This window comes from Mobula hypostoma, chromosome 2 (genome assembly GCF_963921235.1).
Source record: "Mobula hypostoma chromosome 2, sMobHyp1.1, whole genome shotgun sequence".
NCBI lineage: Eukaryota > Metazoa > Chordata > Chondrichthyes > Myliobatiformes > Myliobatidae > Mobula > Mobula hypostoma.
Window position 1 is genome coordinate 143652624 of NC_086098.1, and position 19657 is coordinate 143672280.

The window sequence follows — 19657 nt, forward strand, 5'->3', positions numbered from 1 at the left end:
AGAAATAAGCAGCAAGACAACTCAAAATGGTTTTGCTCAAGCATTCAATTTTCAAGCATTCAGGCTTGGAATGTGAGGCACAGCCAGGAGAGCACATGAAGTTATTTCACTACTTCAACAAGTTAAGAATTACGAAGAATCTGAAGGTGTTGACAATCATTTGAATGTTCAAATGAAAATTTGGAGGCTGTAATCATTGATAGCATTGTATGAAGGCAGTCCAATATCTACACAAGGTGTCCTTGCTGATTTTGTTCATTTACGGTCAATCAAAAGAAAGCAGCAGCATAACTATTAGGAACTGATACAGAGTTTTATAGTACTATAGTAGTATTGATAGCGTTCTAATTTGTTCTGTATTTTCATTTAAATACAGAATTTATTACTCAGTTAATTATCTTTTTTTTATATACCTTTATAACTATTTTCATGAAACTTCAGCTAAATTGAGGCAGCTCTTAATTGGGCCAAAATGTGCTGTTCCCAATTAACTGGAAACAACTGTACCTTGTTTTTGTTTTGGGTTATTGTACTTTTTTTGCCTCTGAACAGTTTGGGACTTCTTTTCCTGCAGTAAATATATTATTTCAATGCAAATTGTTGATGTGCCTAGTGGTGATCATTATAAAGGCCCATGTTTTCTTGTGATTCTTGTTTTTCCCTTGTTGAGTGGCTTCCCGACCTGTGTCGCTCATAATTTTGTATATCAGCCACCTCTGTCCAAGAAAAAACAAACGATTCTGTCTTTACTGAAATTTTATTCTAGACTCCATCCATGTAAATCTTCCTACACTCTCTCCAATGAAATCATGTCTTCCTTACAATGCAGTGACCAGAACTGCACACAGTACTCCAGTTATGGCCTAACCAATGTTTTTTGTCATCTTCATTCATGAAGGGAAAATATTTTGTTTGTATTTCAGCACTTTATTGCATCTTCAATTACTAAATCACTTGACATGTCTTGAATATGCTCTTATTGATAAATTAGTCATATGTATCAAGGTACAGTGCAGAACTTGCCTTGTAGACTGTTCGTACAGATCAATTTATAACAGTGCATGTGAGGTAGTATGAAGTCAAACAGGATGCAGAATAAAGTGACACAATTACAGACAACATGCAACGTAGAAAGATAACCAGGTGCAAGATCATGACGAGGTAGATTTCAAGATCACTGGGAGCCATTCAGTAGTCTTAGCACAGCAGGATCGAAGCTGTGGAGCCTGGTGTACGTACTTTCAGGCTTTAGTTCTGCCCACCAGGAGCTGAGAGAATAGTGAATATCTGGGATGTGTGGTGTCTTTGCTCATGCTGATTGCTGTACTGAGGCAACAAGAAGTATACAGATAGTCCATGGAGGGGAGGCTGGTTTTGCTGATGTACTGAGCTGATCGCACAGCTCTCTGTAGTGTTTTGCTGTCATGGGCAGAGCAGTTGCCAGAGCAAGCCCTGATGCATCTGGAAAGGATGGTTTTTGTGATGCATCGATTAAAAATCTGTGAGGATTGATGGGTCATGCCAAATTTGTTTAGCCTTCTGAGGGGTAGAGGCATTTATAAGCTTTCTTGCCCATGTTGTCAATGTGGTTGGACCAGGATAGGGTATTGGTGATGTTCATGCCTAAGAACTTGAAACACTTAACCCTCTCAACCTCAGCACCACTGATGTATACAGGTGCATGTGCACCACCATCCCTCCTCCTCTTTAAGTCAATGACCAGTTTTCTGTTTTGCTGACTTTGAGGGCAAGGTTATTGTCATGATACCATGCCATTTGACTCTCTACTCCTTCCTATACTCCAACATTTTTTGAGGTGCGGCCCACTAAGTGGTATCATATGCAAACTTGCAGATGGAGTTGAAGCAAAATTTGACCACATAATCATGAGTGTAAAAGGAGTGGAGTAGGGGGCTGAGGATACAACCTTGTGGTACACCAGTGTAGAGGTTAACCATGTTGGAGGTGGTGTTACCTATCCTTACTGATTAGTCACCAAGTCAAAGATCCAGGTCTAGAGAACTGCTTCCTTCAGTTAGTCCTGACGAAGGGTCTCGGCCTGAAACGTCGACTGCACCTCTTCCTACAGATGCTGCTTGGCCTGCTGCGTTCACCAGCAACTTTGATGTGTGTTGCTAGAGATTAGTTTGCTTGGAATTATAGTATCGAAGGCGACGCTGTAGTCAACAAACAATAGCCTTGATTCACTTGTTATTTCAGTAATAAGGCACACTTGTTCGGTGTCCCAATACTTTAACAAGAACTAATCAAGTTTGCTTATTTGTTCTAGTACCTTATTACCGTTAATGTCTGTTTGAAATAATTGGTGAAATATGCAGAGGCGACTTTGTGACATCAGTGATAACTGAATTACGGTTTTACATCAGCTGGATTTGTCTTCTCCATAAATTTTCTTTTGCAGGTATTTTCATTTCTTCAACACTGGCTTACAGAATCAAAGTGTAATGTATGTGCAGAATTCACTGGATGATGACCCTCAGGTTTTCCTTGATCCCAACAAATTCTCAGATGATGGAACTGTGGCTTTGAGAGGTTAGCATTAAAATATTTCTGAAATGTATATTAAGGTTCTTATTTTAAAAATTCAATGTGAATATTTATTGTTTTATTTAAATTAACATTTACAGTTGTTCTCACAAACTGATTATTGTATATAGAAACTTTTCGGTCTTTTTCTGTTTTTAATTAAAAAATGGGGAAACACGTTTGTTTTCTCTACTGGTCCTTTGAAAGCCTTCACTAAGAGTCTGCTGAGTTGGAGTGCAATTTTATCCTTGCAAATAATAAACACCTGTCACCACATCCTAAATTATGGAATTCATACATGGAAATCCTTGGCCCAAGACTGAATGAAATGTCATTGAAGCTTCTATTTCAGAAGTCCATTTATTGGGAGTACAGTGAAGCCTCCCATGAAGGGTGGAATGAGTGCACCACCTCCCAATCCCCCATCCTGTTGTCTCTCTTGTGACAGAAACTGCAGTTTCCATATTGACCTTATTGCCAGTTTGGGACCCATGGAACAAGAGTGGACACAAATCATGATTGGCACTGAAGAACTGCCGAACAAGAAAAGGGGAAAATGCATAAAGTTGTTTGTGTAATCATATGGCTGAAGCGAATAGATTCTTAAAGTTTCTTTGATAACTGGAGCAAAGAGATCGCCAAGGGATATGGATTCACTTAATTAGGGCTTCCACTTGCTGATTTTGTAATCTCTTAGTTTGACACTATGCCAGTGCTATTTTTCTATCTGGTTTACTTCCTGTCATTATTTTGGTCTTATTGAGCATATTTCTCCGTTGTTCCTTTTCTTCAGCCCTTAAGTGGGTCTAATGCTTCTTTCTGATTCTTGTTCCTGCTTTTAATTTGTTGTACTGCACACTCTCTGCTCTACCTGTACCTAGTTTCCAGCTTTGCACAGGTTAGCTGTTCCCAGTTTAATCTTAAACAGTAAGTATTGGAAGTACTTTGCAGATTACACGTTATTGAGACAGAGAATGGTTCTCTGAAATTGTTGTTTTCAAAGTTATCCTAAAGACTGTAACTTGCCTAGTCAAACAATGAGATGTTCCTTGAGTTTACATTGGACTTCTTTGGAATAATCTTAAGAGGCTAAAAAGACAGTGGAAATGAAATTCTATTTATTTCTCTGTTCCACCCCAACTCTGACCTCTGTCTTTTGGCCTCTGGAGAAGTTCACATCTGATTAGGCACATGGGAATCCATAGGACTTTACCTTAAATTGTAGAAATCAGTATTCAATTTTTTAATTTCATCAGACCTAGCCAGCATCTGAAGTACTTTGCATCATACTGTCACCATTACTTTTATCGCCCTTGTTTTCATTCATCTCTCTATCTCTAGTTAACGAGTCATAGAGCACTACAGCATAGAAACAGGCCCATTGGCCCATCTAGTTTGTGCTGAACCATTAATCTGCCTGGTCCCATGCACCTGCACCTGATCCATAGCTCTCCATACCCCTCTCATCCATGCACTTATCCAAATTTCTCTTAAAAGTTGAAATCAACTCCACATCCACTGCTTCTGCTGGCAGCTCGTTCCACATTCTCACCACCTTCTGAATGAAGAGGTCCCCTTCATGTTGCCCTTAAACATTTCACCTTTCACGCTTAATCTATGACCTCTAGTTGTAGTCTCACCCAATCTCAATGGGAAATGGCTTGCTTGTATTTACCCTATCTATACCCCTCATAATTTTGTATACCTCTATTAAATCTCCCCTCAATCTTCTATGTTCCAGGGAATAAAGTCTTAACCTATTCAATCTTTCACTATAACTCAGGTCCTCAAGTTCAGCAACGTCCTTGTAAATTTTCTCTGCATTCTTTCAATCTTATTTACATCTTTTCTGTAGGTGCAGTAGGTGACCAAAACTGCACGCAATACTCCAAATTAGGCTTCACCAACATCTTATGCAATTTGAGTGCTGGAGTTGGGATGTTACATTTAATTATTGATTTATGAAAGCCAATGTACCAAAAGCTTTCTTTATGACCCTACCTACCTGTGATGCCACTTTCAAAGAATTATGGATCTGTATTCCCAGATCCCTTTTTTTTCTACAATACTCCTCAGTGCAAGTCCTACCCTGGTTGGTCCTCCCAAAATACAACACCTCACGCTTGTCTGTAATAAATTCCATCTGTAATTTTTCAGCCCATTTTTCCAGCTTGTCCTGATCCCAGAGCTTTGAAACACTCTGGTTCCGCGGCTGCATAAGGTTAGGGAAGACAATCTCTTGCCCCGCCAAACGTGTGAGATTGAAGTGCAAGCCCTCCCCCCCAAAAAAAACCCTTGTTTTTGTGGATGCATGAATCATTATCCTGTTACAAATAAGCACCACGAAATAACTGACAGTATACTGCATATAACTCAAAGATTTAGCTGTATAATTCTTGATTTGACTAAAGGGTTAGTCAAGAAAAAGCTAAAAAAGAAAAGAGCCCATTTTAATGAAACAGTCTTATGTGCACAAGTTGGAGCTCACAATCTTCCCTTCGCTGATCCTTCTTCGATCTACCTGGGCTTTGCCGAATCACGGCCCCACTCCAGGTCAAATCCTACGACCTCCTCTCTCCGACGTCTTCTCTCTTCTCCCCTAACAAAAGCCCCAAGCCCAACCGTAGTGCCCCCCACCAGAGAAACCTCCCCTTAATCCGGCCATCCTAATTAGATGGCACACAATTCTCCTATCTCTTATCTTCAAAAGTAACCCAAACAAGCAGCTTGAACAGAACAGCATAACAGAGAAAAAATATGAACCAGAGCATTACGCTTTGATAATAATCTTCCTCGCTGAACACTACATCCCCAATCCTTCAAAGACTCGCAGAGATCCAAAGATTCAAAGTACATTTATGGCAAAAAAAAGAGCGAAAAACACAGGACATGAAACATCAACCTACAAGTTAATCAAGAACCCAGGCATATTCAGTTCAATCTAGTGCTGTGTTTGTTAACTTCAGGCTGCAGAGCCAGTCTGCTCCGATCAAAACTGCGCAAAATAGCAACAAAAAATGGAGCAACCACGACCAGAAAAAAAACATCATTACGTGAACTGCAGAATCCTGGTGTCATCTGCAAATTTGCTGATCTAGACAGATCAGTTCTGTGATTTGGACTCTATTGGTCTCCATGCTGTTACGTCTTCTTTGCATTTTAAGATATCTTTATTTTAACCATTGTGTACAAAGGCTGTAGTAAATCTAGCCAAGAAGTTAAGAAAAGCTTATGAAAGGTTCAGAGAGCTAGGTAATGTTAGAGATTTAGAAGATTATAAGGCTAACAGGAAGGAGTTTAAGAAGGAAATTAGGAGAGCCAGAAGGGGCCATGAGAAGGCCTTGGCGGGCAGGATTAAGGAAAACCCCAAGGCATTCTACAAGTATGTGAAGAGCAAGAGGATAAGACGTGAAAGAATAGGACCTATCAAGTGTGACAGTGGGAAAGTGTGTATGGAACCAGAGGAAATAGCAGAGGTACTTAATGAATACAGTATTCACTATGAAAAAGGATCTTGGTGATTGTAGTGATGACTTACAATGGACTGAAAAGCTTGAGCATGTAGATATTAAGAAAGAGGATTTGCTGGAGCTTTTGGAAAGCATCAAGCTGGATAAGTCGCCGGGACCGGATGAGATGTACCCCAGGCTACTGTGGGAGGCGAGGGAGGAGATTGCTGAGCCTCTGGCAATGATCTTTGCATCATCAATGGGGACGGAAGAGGTTCCGGAGGATTAGAGCATTGCGGATGTTGTTCCCTTATACAAGACAGGGAGTAGAGGTAGCCCAGGAAATTATAGACCAGTGAGTCTTACTTCAGTGGTTGGTAAGTTGATGGAGAAGATCCTGAGAGGCAGGATTTATGAACATTTGGAGATGTATAATATGATTAGGAATAGTCAGCATGATTTTGTCAAGGGCAGGTCATCCCTTACAAGCCTGATTGAATTTTTTGAGGATGTGACTAAACACATTGATGAAGGCAGAGCAGTAGATGTAGTATATATGGATTTCAGCAAGGCATTTGACAAGGTACCTTATGCAAGGCTTATTGAGAAAGTAAGGAGGCATGGGATCCAAGGGAACATTGCTTTGTGGATCCAGAACTGGCTTGTCCACAGAAGGCAAAGAGTGGTTGTAGACAGGTCATATTCTGCATGGGGGTCGGTGACCAGTGGTGTGCCTCAGGGATCTGTTCTGGGACCCCCTTCTCTTCGTAATTTTATAAATGACCTGGATGAGGAAGTGGAGGGACGGGTTAGTAAGTTTGCTGATGACACAAAGGTTGAGGGTGTTGTGGATAGTGTGGAGGGCTGTCAGAGGTTGCAGCGGGACATTGATAGGATGTAAATCTGGGCTGAGAAGTGGCAGATGGAGTTCAACCCAGATAAGTGTGAGGTGGTTCATTTTGGTAGGTCAAATATGATGGCAGAATGTAGTATTAATGGTAAGACTCTTGGCAGTGTGGAGGATCAGAGGGATCTTGGGGTCCGAGTCAATAGGACACTCAAAGCAGCTGCGCAGGTTGACTCTGTGGATAAGAAGGCGTATTGGCCTTCATCAATTGTGGAATTGAATTTAGGAGCCGAGAGGTAATGTTGCAGCTATATAGGACCCTGGTCAGACCCCACTTGGAGTACTGTGCTCAGTTCTGGTCGCTTCACTACAGGAAGGATGTGGAAACCATAGAAAGGGTGCAGAGGAGGTTGAGTGAACTCGGCCTTTTCTCCTTGGAGCGACAGAGGATGAGAGGTGACCTGATACAGGTGTATAAGATGATGAGAGGCATTGATCGTGTGGATCGTCAGAGGCTTTTTCCCAGAGCTAAAGTGGCCACAAGAGGGCACAGTTTTAAGGTGCTGGGGAGTAGGTACAGAGGAGATGTCAGGGGTAAGTTTTTTTTTCTCAGAGAGTGGTGAGTGCGTGGAATGGGCTGCCAGCGACGGTGGTGGAGGCGGATACGATAGGGTCTTTTATGAGACTTTTGGATAGGTACGTGGAGCTTAGAAAAATAGAGGGCTGTGGGTAACCTTAGTAATTTCTAAGGTAAGGACATGTTTGGCACAACTTTGTGGGCCGAAGGGCCTGTATTGTGCTGTAGGTTTTCTATTTTCTAAATTTTTTAGTTCTGATAAAGGTCATTGACTGAACTACTACCTAACCCGAAGGGTGCTTCAAACATTTCATATTTTAAGTATTCCTGGTATTTTGTGTACCCTATTTTCAGCATCCTTTTTACTTCCTATATGTCTTTTCTCCAGCAAGATCAGTTACTGTTATAACTCTTTATCACTACCACATTATTCAGTTTTAACTCTCCACACTACCATCACTTTGTCCACACCCTTCCTCCTTCTCTGAAACGTTTTCTCAGATCTGAAAAGTCATCAACACGAAAAGCTAATTCTGATCTGTCTCCTCATTTCTAGCACGTCTGTTTTTGTCTCAGGTTTTCAACAAATGTAGCGATGCTCTGAAAGCTGGAGGAGCTGCCTGACCCTCCGAGTTCCTCTAGCGTCTGCAGTTTCCTGTGTCTCCAATCTCTGCAGCTTGTTGCTTTTGGATGTAATCTTTTTGCAGTGATTCCCCATGAAATGTACAAGAATATCCTCCACAAGATTATGAGATAAGTAGAGATAAACTCAGAATGAATATTTTGCATAACAGGATCAAGGATATCACAAACTAAAATTTCTGCGAAATGATGGAAATAAATCAAATTTGTACTGTTAGAAAATCAGACCATCTCAGACAACAAACGAGTTCAGTTTTTAGGAATGTTTATTGGTTGTAAAATACACAAAGATCCCTCGATATAGCAATGATGCCTCCACGGTATAGTAATGAAAGGTATCAAAGCACTTTTGAGGGAAAAATGAATTATTAAAAGTGGAGGTTAGGGGGAGCTAGTTCTACAAGTGTCTGAATACATGTCAGACTTCTGAATTTAATAATGTTAAATTAATTAAATGTGGATGAACCAGGAGGTGCGTCGTCTGCTGAAGGCTAGATCTGTGGCATTCAAGTCTGGCAACCCATGCCTGTAAAAGAAAACCAGGTATGATTTGCGGAGGGCTATTTCAAGGGCGAAGAGACAATTTCGAACGAGGCTGGAGGCAATATCAGATGCATGGCAACTTTGGCAGGATCTGCAAGACATTACTTCCTACAAAGCGATGCTTCGCTACCAGATGAACTCAACGCCTTCTATGCACGCTTTGAAAGGGAGAACACAAGTACAGCTGTGAAGATCCCTGCTGCATCTGATGACCCTGTGATCATCAGAGGTCAATGTTAAAATGTCTTTAAAGAGAGTGAACCCTCACAAGGCAGAAGGTCCCAATGGAGTACCTGGTAAGGCTCTGAAAACCTGTGCCAACCAACTAGTGGGAGTATTCAGGGACATTTTCAACCTCTCTCTGCTATGGGCAGAAGTTCCCACTTGTTTGAAAAAGGCAACAATTATACCATTGTCTAAGAAGAATAACTTGGGCTTCCTTAATGACTGTTGCCAGGTAGCACTCACGTCGACAGTGATGAAATGCTTTGAGAGGTTGGTTATGACTAGACTGAACTCCTGCCTCAGGAAGCACCTGGACCCATTGCAATTTGCCTATCACCGCAATAGATCAACAGCAGACACAATCTCAATGGCTCTCCACACGGCTTTAGACCACCTAGACAATACAAACACCTACGTCAAGATGCTGTTTATCGACTATAGCTCTGCATTTAATACCAACATTCCCACAATCCTGATTGAGAAGTTGCAGAACCTGGGCCTCTGTACCTCCCTCTGAAATTGGATCCTCGACTTCCTAACCGGAAGACCACAGTCTGTGCAGATTGGTGATAACATATCCTCCTTGCTGACGATCAACACTGGCGCACCTCAGATGTGTACTTAGCCCACTGCTCTAATCTTTTTATACACGTGACTGTGGCTAGGTAATACCATTTATAAATTTGCTGACAATACAACCAATGTTGGTAGAATCTCAGATGGAGACGAGAGGGTGTACAGGAGTGAGATATGCCAGCTAGTGGAGGGCAATAACCTGGCACTCAACGTCAGTAAGACAAAAGAGCTGATTGTGGAATTCAGGAAGGGTAAGACGAAGGAGCACATACCAATCCTCAGGGATCAGAAGTGGAGAGAGTGAGCAACTTCCAAGTTTCTCGGTGTCAGGATCTCTGAGGATCTAACCTGGTCCCAACATGAAGAAGGCAAGACAGTGGCTATACTTATATTAGGAGTTTGAAGAGATTTGGTATGTCAACAAATACACTCAAGGACTTCTATAGTTGTACCATGGAGAACATTCTGACAGGTTGCATCACTGTCTGGTATGGAGTGGCTACTGCACAGGACCAAAAGAAGCTGCAGAAGGTTGTAAATCTAGTCAGCTCCATCTTGGGCACTAGCCTACAAAGTACCCAGGACATCTTTAGGGAGCGGTGTCTCAGAAAAGCAGCGTCCATTATTAAGGCCGTCCAGCACCCAGGGCATGCCCTTTTCTTGCTGTTACCATCAGGTAGGACATACAGAAGCCTGAAGACTCAGCAATTCGGGAACAGCTTCTTCCCCTCTGCCATCCGATTCCTAAATGGACATTGAAGCTTTGACACTACCTCAGTTTTTTTTTAATATACAGTATTTCTGTTTTTTGCACATTTTAAAAAATCTTCAATACACGTAATTGATTTACTTGTTTATTATTATGTTTTACTTTATTATTATTATTTTCTCTCTCTCTGCTAGATTATGTATTGCATTGAACTGCTGCTGCTAAGTTAACAAATTTCATGTCATGTGCCGGTGATAATAAACCTGATTCTGATGTTTTTGTTGTCCATACATGTACATGGGTGTCTGTAGGTTGTGTTCCAGTGGCAGCCTGTATGTTGAGAAGTTGGACACCATACCACACGTTTTCACATTTGTTTATTTTACTTGCTAGAAATTATTAGTGACATTGTAATACAAAACAAAATCTTCAATTCATGAATTATAACTAATTCTTGACTGTACAGAATTTGACTGGTTTAGTAGAACTACCAGTCTGTAAGTTCCACAAACTGCTAGTTACAGTATATAGAGCTGTATGATTCAGATGAAGGTCACGGGAAGATGATTTGGGGCTTTCTTGTTATATGGAAAGCTTATTTCCCATTACTTAGTTGATTGATCAAACAAAGTCCAATGTGACTTCATCTCATTTGCAAACCATCATGAACAAAGCTAAGCACTACTGATTTTTTTTTCTTACTGATTGACGCATCCTGCCCCTACCACCACACTCTTCCCTTTTGATGAAAGGGTTGTTAATGATGAGGTTTTATGTGGTTTGCCAATGAATATTGCCTACTTCAGTGATATCTCATTTGTGTACATTAACTTGTATGCTACTGTTTTACACATTGTATAATTATTGCTCAACATTATTTACTTTTATTTAGCAGTACAGCATGGAGTAGGCCCTTCTGTCCCTTCAAGCCATGCTAACCCAGAAACACACGACCCCGATTAACCCTAACCTAAGCATGGGACAATTTACAATTACCAATAAACCTATCTGGAATGTGGGAGGAAACCGGATGTTGTTTATTTAGATTTTCAGAAGGCCTTTGACAAGTTAAGCAGTTTCGTGTGCAGCACCAAGATGAGAGCCCATGGTATTACAGAAGAGATACCAGCATGGATAGAAGATTGGCTAACTGGCAGGAGGCAAAGAGTAGGAATATGGCGGACCTTTTCTGGTTGGCTGCCAGTGACTAGTGGTGTTTCACAGGGGTCAGTGATGGGACCGCTACTTTTCACGTTTTGTGTCAATGATTTGGCTGACAGAATTAATGCCTTTGTGGCCAAGTTTGCAAATAATACGAAGATAGGTGGAGGAGCAGGTAGTGTTGAGGAAGCAGGAAGTCTGCAGAAGGATTTGGACAGATTGGGACGATAGGCAAAGAAGTGGCACGTGGAGTATAGTGTAGGGAAATGTATGACCTTAAGACGTAGGAGTAGAACTAGGCCATTTAGTCCATTGAGTCTGCTCCGCCATTCCATCATGGCTGATCCCAGTTGCTACACAACCCCGTACACCTGCCTTCTCTGATCATGTACTGTAGTAGAGGAATAAACGTGCAGACTATTTTTTAAATTGGGAGAAAATTCAAAAATCAGAGGTGCAACACTACTTGGGATTCCTTGTACAGGATTTCCTAAAGGTTAATTTGCAGATAGATTTGGTGATAAGGAAGGCAAATGCAATGTTAGCATTCAGTTGGAGAGGACTAGAAGATAAGAGAAAGGATGTAACACTGAGACTTTATAAGGCATTGGTCAGACCACACCTGGAATATGTGAGCAGTTCTGAGTTCCTTGTCTATGAAAAGATGTGCTGGTATTGGAGTGGGTGCCGAGGATGTTCATGGGGATGGTTCTGGGAAAGAAAGGGTTAACCTATGAGCATTTGATGGCCCTGGGCCTGTACCTGCTGGAGTTTAGAAGAGTTAGGGGTACCTCATTGAAACCTACTGAACATTGAAAGACCTAGATGGAGCTAATGTGGGGAGGATGTTTCCTATAGTGGGTGAGTCTAGGATTAGAGGGCACAGCCTTGGATTAGATGGATATCTATTTAGAACAGATATGAGCAGGAATTACTTCGGCCAGAGGATGGCGAATCTATGGAACCCCTTGTCAGAGATGACTGTGAAGGCCAAGTCTTTGGGTATATTTAAAGCGAAGGTTGACGAGTTCTTGATTAGTCAGGGTGTCAAAGGTCATGGGAAGAAGGAAGGAAAATGGGGTTGAGAGGAGTAATAAATTAGCCATGATGGAATGGGTAGGGCAGTCCAATGGGCCGAATAGCCTAATTCTGCACCCATGTCGTACGGTCTTCTCTGGCAAAAACCAGCATTTGCTAGTTCTATTAGTAAATACTGCTAATTCTGTAATGAAGTGAATAATTAACAAAGCAGTTATTAAAGCATCTAGAACATTGGTTCCCAAAGGTGGGCGATGGGAGTTTGTCCCTTTCTCTTCACCATTTATACCTCGGACTTCAACTACTACACAGAGTCTTGTCATCTTCAGAAGTTTTCGGATGACTCTGCCATAGTTGGATGCATCAGCAAGGGAGATGAGGCCGAGTACAGGGCTACCGTAGGAAACTTTGTCACATGGTGTGAGCAGAATTATCTGCAGCTTAATGTGAAAAAGACTAAGGAGCTGGTGGTAGACCTGAGGAGAGCTAAGGTACCGGTGACCCCTGTTTCCATCCAGGGGGTCAGTGTGGACATGGTGGAGGATTACAAATGCCTGGGGGTACGAATTGACAATAAACTGGACTGGTCAAAGAACACTGAGGCTGTCTACAAGAAGGGTCAGAGCCGTCTCTATTTCCTGAGGAGACTGAGGTCCTTTAACATCTGCCGGACGATGCTGAGGATGTTCTACGAGTCTGTGGTGGCCAGTGCTATCACGTTTGCTGTTGTGTGCTGGGGCAGCAGGTTGAGGGTAGCAGACACCAACAGAATCGACAAACTTATTTGTAAGGCCAGTGATGTTGTGGGGATGGAACTGGACTCTCTCACGGTGGTGTCTGAAAAGAGGATGCTGTCCAAGTTGCATGCCATCTTGGTCAATGTCTCCCATCCACTACATAATGTACTGGGTGGACACAGGAGTACATTCAGCCAGAGACTCATTCCACCGAGATGCAGCATAGAGAATCATAGGAAGTCATTCCTGCCTGTGGCTATCAAACTTTACAACTCCTCCCTTGGAGGGTCAGACACCCTGAGCCAATAGGCTAGTCCTGGACTTACTTCATAATTTACATATTACTATTTAATTATTTATGGTTCTATTACTATTTATTATTTATGGTGCAACTGTAACGAAAACCAATTTCCCTCGGGATCAATAAAGTATGACTATGAGTTAGGGTTTGCCGTTCAATGGGATAAAGTTCAGAAACTGCCCTTCTGAATGGTCTTGACCACATTTGAAGGCTCCTTGAATGCTTGAAGAGAATACACTCTGATAAAGCAAACAAGAACTTGACCTATTTTGAATCACCTCATGAAAGCTTTCAGAAATGTGGAGCACTTCAAAACATGTTTACCAGCATTTCACAACAAAGCATTGAAAGGTTTGCATGCTTCATACATCATTTCATTTCTAATTGTTAAATCTGGAAAGCCCCATACAATTGGAGAAGAACGAATTCTGCCAGCAGTAAGGGAGGTTCTGAATACAGTTTTGCACAAGTCACCAGACCAAATAATTAAAGCGATTCCACTGAACAACAACTGTTCCAAGACGAAAACATGTTATGCCATCTACCTTGCTCAGCAGAACAAGTATACTTTGGACAACAGGGTGTGCTCTGCAGTAGGATGAGTGAACTTTGCCAGACAACAAACCTTTGCTTCGTGGTTATGGTTCTTTAATAAAATATAAAAGCATAGTTCAAGAGTTGTTATTTGCAAGGGGACTAAAAACAGATAGGAAGGTGGAGTCACTATTTCAGGTTGTTGAACAATTTTTCAGAGAAGGACATTCTGCTTGCCAACATTCTTGCTTGTGCAATAGATGGGCACCATCAATGACAAGACCTCACTGTGGAATTGTTACTTTCTTGAAAAAAGCTGTAACTAGCATATTTATCATTCACTGTGTAATTTGCAGACAATATCTTGTCACAAAGAACCTAAGTGATCAGCTGGACAAATCATTAAATACTGTTGTCACAGTGGTAAATAAAATCAAGTCCTATGCTCTCAGTTCTTGACTATTTCGAGAGCTTTGTATTGAGAGTGATGAACAGTTAGAGTGCTTGCTGTTGTTGCATACAGAGGTCAAATGGCTCTCAAAGGAAACTACCTGAGACACTTTCATGCACTTTATGAAACTGATAAAACTCTTTGAAGGATCAAATGCTTCATTCAGTAATCAACTCAAGAATATTAGGCTTGACATTGCTTATTTGTCAGAATTATTCACAGTTTAATTAAAACTTCAATTGCAAGGAAATGATGTGAATCTTATAAAAGTCAAATCAGTCAAGTGAACTATTTAAATGCAACATTGGCCATCACGACATTTTCCATTTTCTGAGCCTCTGAGTTGGAATAGGAAGGAAAAATACCAGATGATGATCTTCAAGTATACTGTGCCCACCTGGGTGAGCTGCGTAAGGAAAGACATGTCAGTGAGATTTCAGGATCTTCTCTTGATCCAAGTTCCAGATTGGGTAGTAAACCCATTCCTGAACACATGATGAGGAACTAACAGGAAAGATGGAGGAAGAACTGTTTTTGCTACAAAATTACTTCGAGCTGAAGCCAAAGTTCAAAAAATGATATCAAGACTTTCGGTTGCAGAAAGAAATCTCTGAATGCTATTGTGCACTGTGGAAAAAGGTCAAGATTTTCTTTATTGCTTTTTCACCATCATATTTAGCGGAGCTTGGTTTCAGTGTGGTTACCCAACTTCTTTCAACATAATGAAACAGACTGCAAGCTACTGAACATGGGAATCTGAGACTCCTGAGTGACATTCAGCCTGATATTGAGAAGCTGATATCACTGCAGCAAGCCCATCCGTCTCACTGAAAGGTGAAAAAGCAATGAAGTAGTGAACAGTTGTAAGGTTGGCTCTAAACTTGTTAATTTGCACTTTAAAATTGAAAATTGTTTTTAATTAAATAAAATTATCTTTAATTAAATAAAGAAATAATTTTATTTGTCGCTTTAAATACAATAGATTTGAGTATTTTTTGGAATTATTCTTCACGGCTCTGTATTTGCAGTTCCTGTTTCCTTTCATTCTGCATTGTGTATCAAAATACGTTGTAGGTTTTATGTAACAGCTGGAAAGGGAGAGGGAATGCTGGGATGTGGTCTGGGAACCAAGGGGCGGTAAGCGGAGAAAAGCTTGGGAACCACTGATCTAGAATATTGGAAAGTAACTACAATATTAACTTGCTATTGAACAGGTATCCCAACTTGGGCGCCACTCTATAGATATTGGTTCCTCAATTTGAGCGACCTCAAATACACACCCTTCTAAACTTGTAGGAATAGAAACCAAATTTCATCTGATTGATTTTGAACTCCCTGTGGTAAAAAGCAAATGGAATACTGATGGTAAAATGGTTTTTGACTCTTTGTATAGAGACACCTATGCACTGTTCTTCCACAGTTGTTATAACCTCTTCCTGTTTACAGGACTTGTAGTTCTTCCATATTTGATACCATCTGCAAGTTTCTAATTATATTCCTCCATCAGAGTTATTAATATGCATGGTGAGAAATTTACGCCAAATGTGATGATGAGAGTTCATAAGTGCAGCAAGTCAACTGTATATAGTCTTGAAAATTAACCTCACTGGTGCAAAAATGCACTCTGCCTTCAATTCTGCTGCTCTTCATTTCCTTAAGTGATTGTCAAATCAGAACCAATTAATACAACATTTGACAGGTGTTTTTTTTTATATAAGTATCTGAGCAGAGTTGCTTCAGTTCTTTAATTCAGCCATTGAAAAATGAAAATATTCATGTTAGTGATTTATTTATCTCCTCCACGATCTCCGTCAGCACAGGTGCACACAGGGCTGTGAGCTTAGCCCCCCCACTCTACTCGCTTTATACCTATGATTATGTGGCTATGTACCACTCCAATGCCATATTCAAGTTTGCTGATGACACCACTATCATTGGCCAAATCAGTAAGTTAGTCCTCTAATTTTGTCTGCTGAAGATACAATTAAAGGGGCACTCATTGCATTAATTTTGAGGCAGGAGATTAGTTTATTAATACATGCTTAATTATTTAAAAATAATTGCACCATGTCTAAAAACTTGAGATTAAGGTCTAATTTGATCTTTGTATATATTATTCAGACCATGTTGTTTTGTGTCTTTTAGGAACATCTAACTGAAATGTTCAATTATGTAGTGAGAAATGTAGTTACACAACAGGGAAGGAAATGCTGATGTTTTCAACTTGGTTGAAATAGGGATTATGCAGTATCCCCAGGAATAGTGATGTTGCACAATGAATTTGAAGGAAGAATGGCAGAGCAAACAGGGATTAGGTGAAGCAAGACAAGAGTAAAAGATAGTGTCTCAGTTTGGTTAGTAAAGTGCCTAATCCCTGCCAAATGTATCAGTGTGGATAATTGTGAAGAATGTAAAAGCTCGTGGACTCAGTTGATGAAAAGTGGGTGATAAATGTAATATAGTGGTTCTTTTATGTAAGAATGTGAAAGTACACTTGCTGTATGTTAGTAGAGGAGCAGATGAACCTTGTATACATATATTTAAAAAAAGCAGGTGAGGGGAAAAAGCTGATGGTCCGAGTAAACCAAATGGCAAACAGAAAGTCAGAAGTATCCGCTGTTTTTTTAATATGGTGATTTGGATGATTGGAAATTTTTCAAGATTTTGAGTGCACAGGATTTAGTTTTTGTAAGTTGATTTGTTAGACTAATGTAACATTTGTTTAAAATTTGTTATGTGTTCTTTCCTGATTCACCTCAGGGTATTTACATATATATTTGCAAACTAAAGGAAGCTCTGCACAATAAACACTTTAAGGTCACAATGAACACTTTTTTAGAACTAGCACAAATGCAATGCAGAAAGAGAAACTAACGATGACAAATGAGTAGAGCAGAAAAGAAAATGCTTATCATTCACACTTAATAAGCTGATCTCTACAATGTCCACAGATCCGACAACCTGTCACACAGCCTTTTCTCTCTGCATCTATTTCTCACTTTCTATCTCCAACTCATAGCACTAGCGCCTGTTGTAACCAAGCCTAAGATGGAGCTCTCCCTCCACCCCTTCCTCTTTTTATGCCCTTTATGATTCCTTCAAACATAATTATCACTCCAATACTTTTCAAATCCCTTGGTGGGATCTCCTTATCCCTTCCAAACTTCAGCCCAGACACCTAATATAGGAAAACAGAGACAACAGGTCTGTAAGGAGGAAAACGGTCTTCATTATCTCATCTCGGGGATGTGCACTGATCCTCATCTCCAGACAATCACCACATTCCAAGCTGACACCATCTTGACTTTGAGTTTCCATCTTTCTTTGGCATGTATCAATGAGGAATCACAATTAACTCTTTCCCTGCACCTTTGCCTGACATTTTCATTTGATTAATTTTGGAATAATCAAAATATTTTTAATTAGAATTTATTGAAAAACTCTCAAGCCATGAATTTTGGAAAGAACCATTTCTCTTTGCAGAGTTGTTCAGCTGCTAAGTTATATTCATGAAATTGCTAAAGTTGCAAAAAAAAAGTTTGTTCTTGAGAATTGTTGCTGATTTCATCCAGGGGGTCAGTGTGGACATGGAGGATTACAAATACCTGGGGATACGAATTGACAATAAACTGGACTGGTCAAAGAACGCTGAGGCTGTCTACAAGAAGGGTCAGAGCCGTCTCTATTTCCTGAGGAGACTGAGGTCCTTTAACATCTGCCGGACGATGCTGAGGATGTTCTACGAGTCTGTGGTGGCCAGTGCTATCATGTTTGCTGTTGTGTGCTGGGGCAGCAGGCTGAGGGTAGCAGACACCAACAGAATCAACAAACTCATTCATAAGGCCAGTGATGTTGTGGGGATGGAACTGGACTCTCTGACAGTGGTGTCTGAAAAGAGGATGCTGTCCAAGTTGCATGCCATTTTGGACAATGTCTCCCATCCACTACATAATGTACTGGGTGGGCACAGGAGTACATTTAGCCAGAGACTCATTCCACTGAGATGCAACACAGAGCGTCATAGGAAGTTATTCTTGCCTGTGGCCATCAAACTTTACAACTCCTCTCTTGGAGGGCCAGACACCCTGAGCCAATAGGCTGGTCCTGGACTCATTTCCTGGCATAATTTACATATTACTATTTAACTATTTATGGTTTTATTACTACTTATTATTTATGGTGCAACTGTAATGAAAACCAATTTCCCCCCGGGATCAATAAAGTATGACCATGACTATGATATGATCTTTATAGACATTTTTCGACTTGATTTTAGTTGTCTTGTTCGGTGCCTGTGAATAGAATTACTTTGAGCACATTGGAGTTGCTGTGCATCCTTTCAACTCCCTTGGCATGTGTCTGGGGAGTTGGAGGTGTGGAGAGCAGGAAATAATGAGCAAAAATCAACTAATGTTCTGTTTTGTGCAATGTCAAGTAACTCTGCCGTCTGTGTGCAAGACTTAACTGCAGACTGAGGTGTATTGTGTCCAACGCTATGAAGCAAGCAGCAAACTGTAGTTGTTGTAATGTCTGTTTGACAGATGTCAAAGAGTTTACAAGTGCTTGTATATTTGAAACTAAACAGGGGCAGGGAAAAGTGCCTAATAATACATTGACTTGATTGATCTTTTCTGAGGATTTCTTGTGCACAATTTTTGAACATCTGTCTTTATTAAATACATATTTGTTTCAATTATTCCATTTACTTCTGATTACAGGTTATGCATTCACTGAAGATGGTGAATACTTTGCATATGGACTAAGTACAAGTGGATCAGATTGGGTAATGATTAAATTCTTAAAAGTTGATGGTGCTACAGAACTTTCAGATATTTTGGAACGAGTGAAATTCAGCTGCATGGCCTGGACCCATGATGCGAAGGGAATATTTTATAACTGTTACTTGAAGCAAGATGGAAAAAGCGATGGTAAGACGAGTTCTTTTGAAACCAATATTGAAAACTAGCAACACACACGGTGCTGGAGGAAGTCAGCTGGGGAAAGAGAAGTAGAGTCAGCGTTTCGAAGGTCTCGGCCTGAAACGTCGACTACTTTTTTTCACAGATGCTGCCTGGCCTGCTTAGTTCCTCCAGCATTTTACATGAAGCGTATGAAAATCTCCAGCACATTACAGGCTCTTCAGCCCACAATATTGTGCCGACCATGTAACCTATTCTAGAAACCGCCTAGAATTTCCCTACCGCATAGCCCTCTATTTTTCTAAGCTCCATGTACCTATCTAACAGCCTCTTAAAAGACCCTATTGTACTGTATGTATATCTTCTACAGGTACACACAGAGGAGAGAACAGAAGAGATTC

At 40.7% G+C, this 19657-nt stretch overlaps 1 protein-coding gene across 1 annotated transcript in view; it reads left to right on the plus strand.

The window, feature by feature from the left end:
- Window positions 1–19657, plus strand: part of LOC134342547 (prolyl endopeptidase-like) — a 182915-nt gene that overhangs the window by 30035 nt on the left and 133223 nt on the right. The window contains exons 4-5 of the mRNA XM_063040827.1: window positions 2423–2553; window positions 19056–19265. Of these exons, the coding sequence (XP_062896897.1) occupies window positions 2423–2553; window positions 19056–19265 (341 nt within the window). The remainder of the gene's footprint in view (window positions 1–2422; window positions 2554–19055; window positions 19266–19657) is intronic.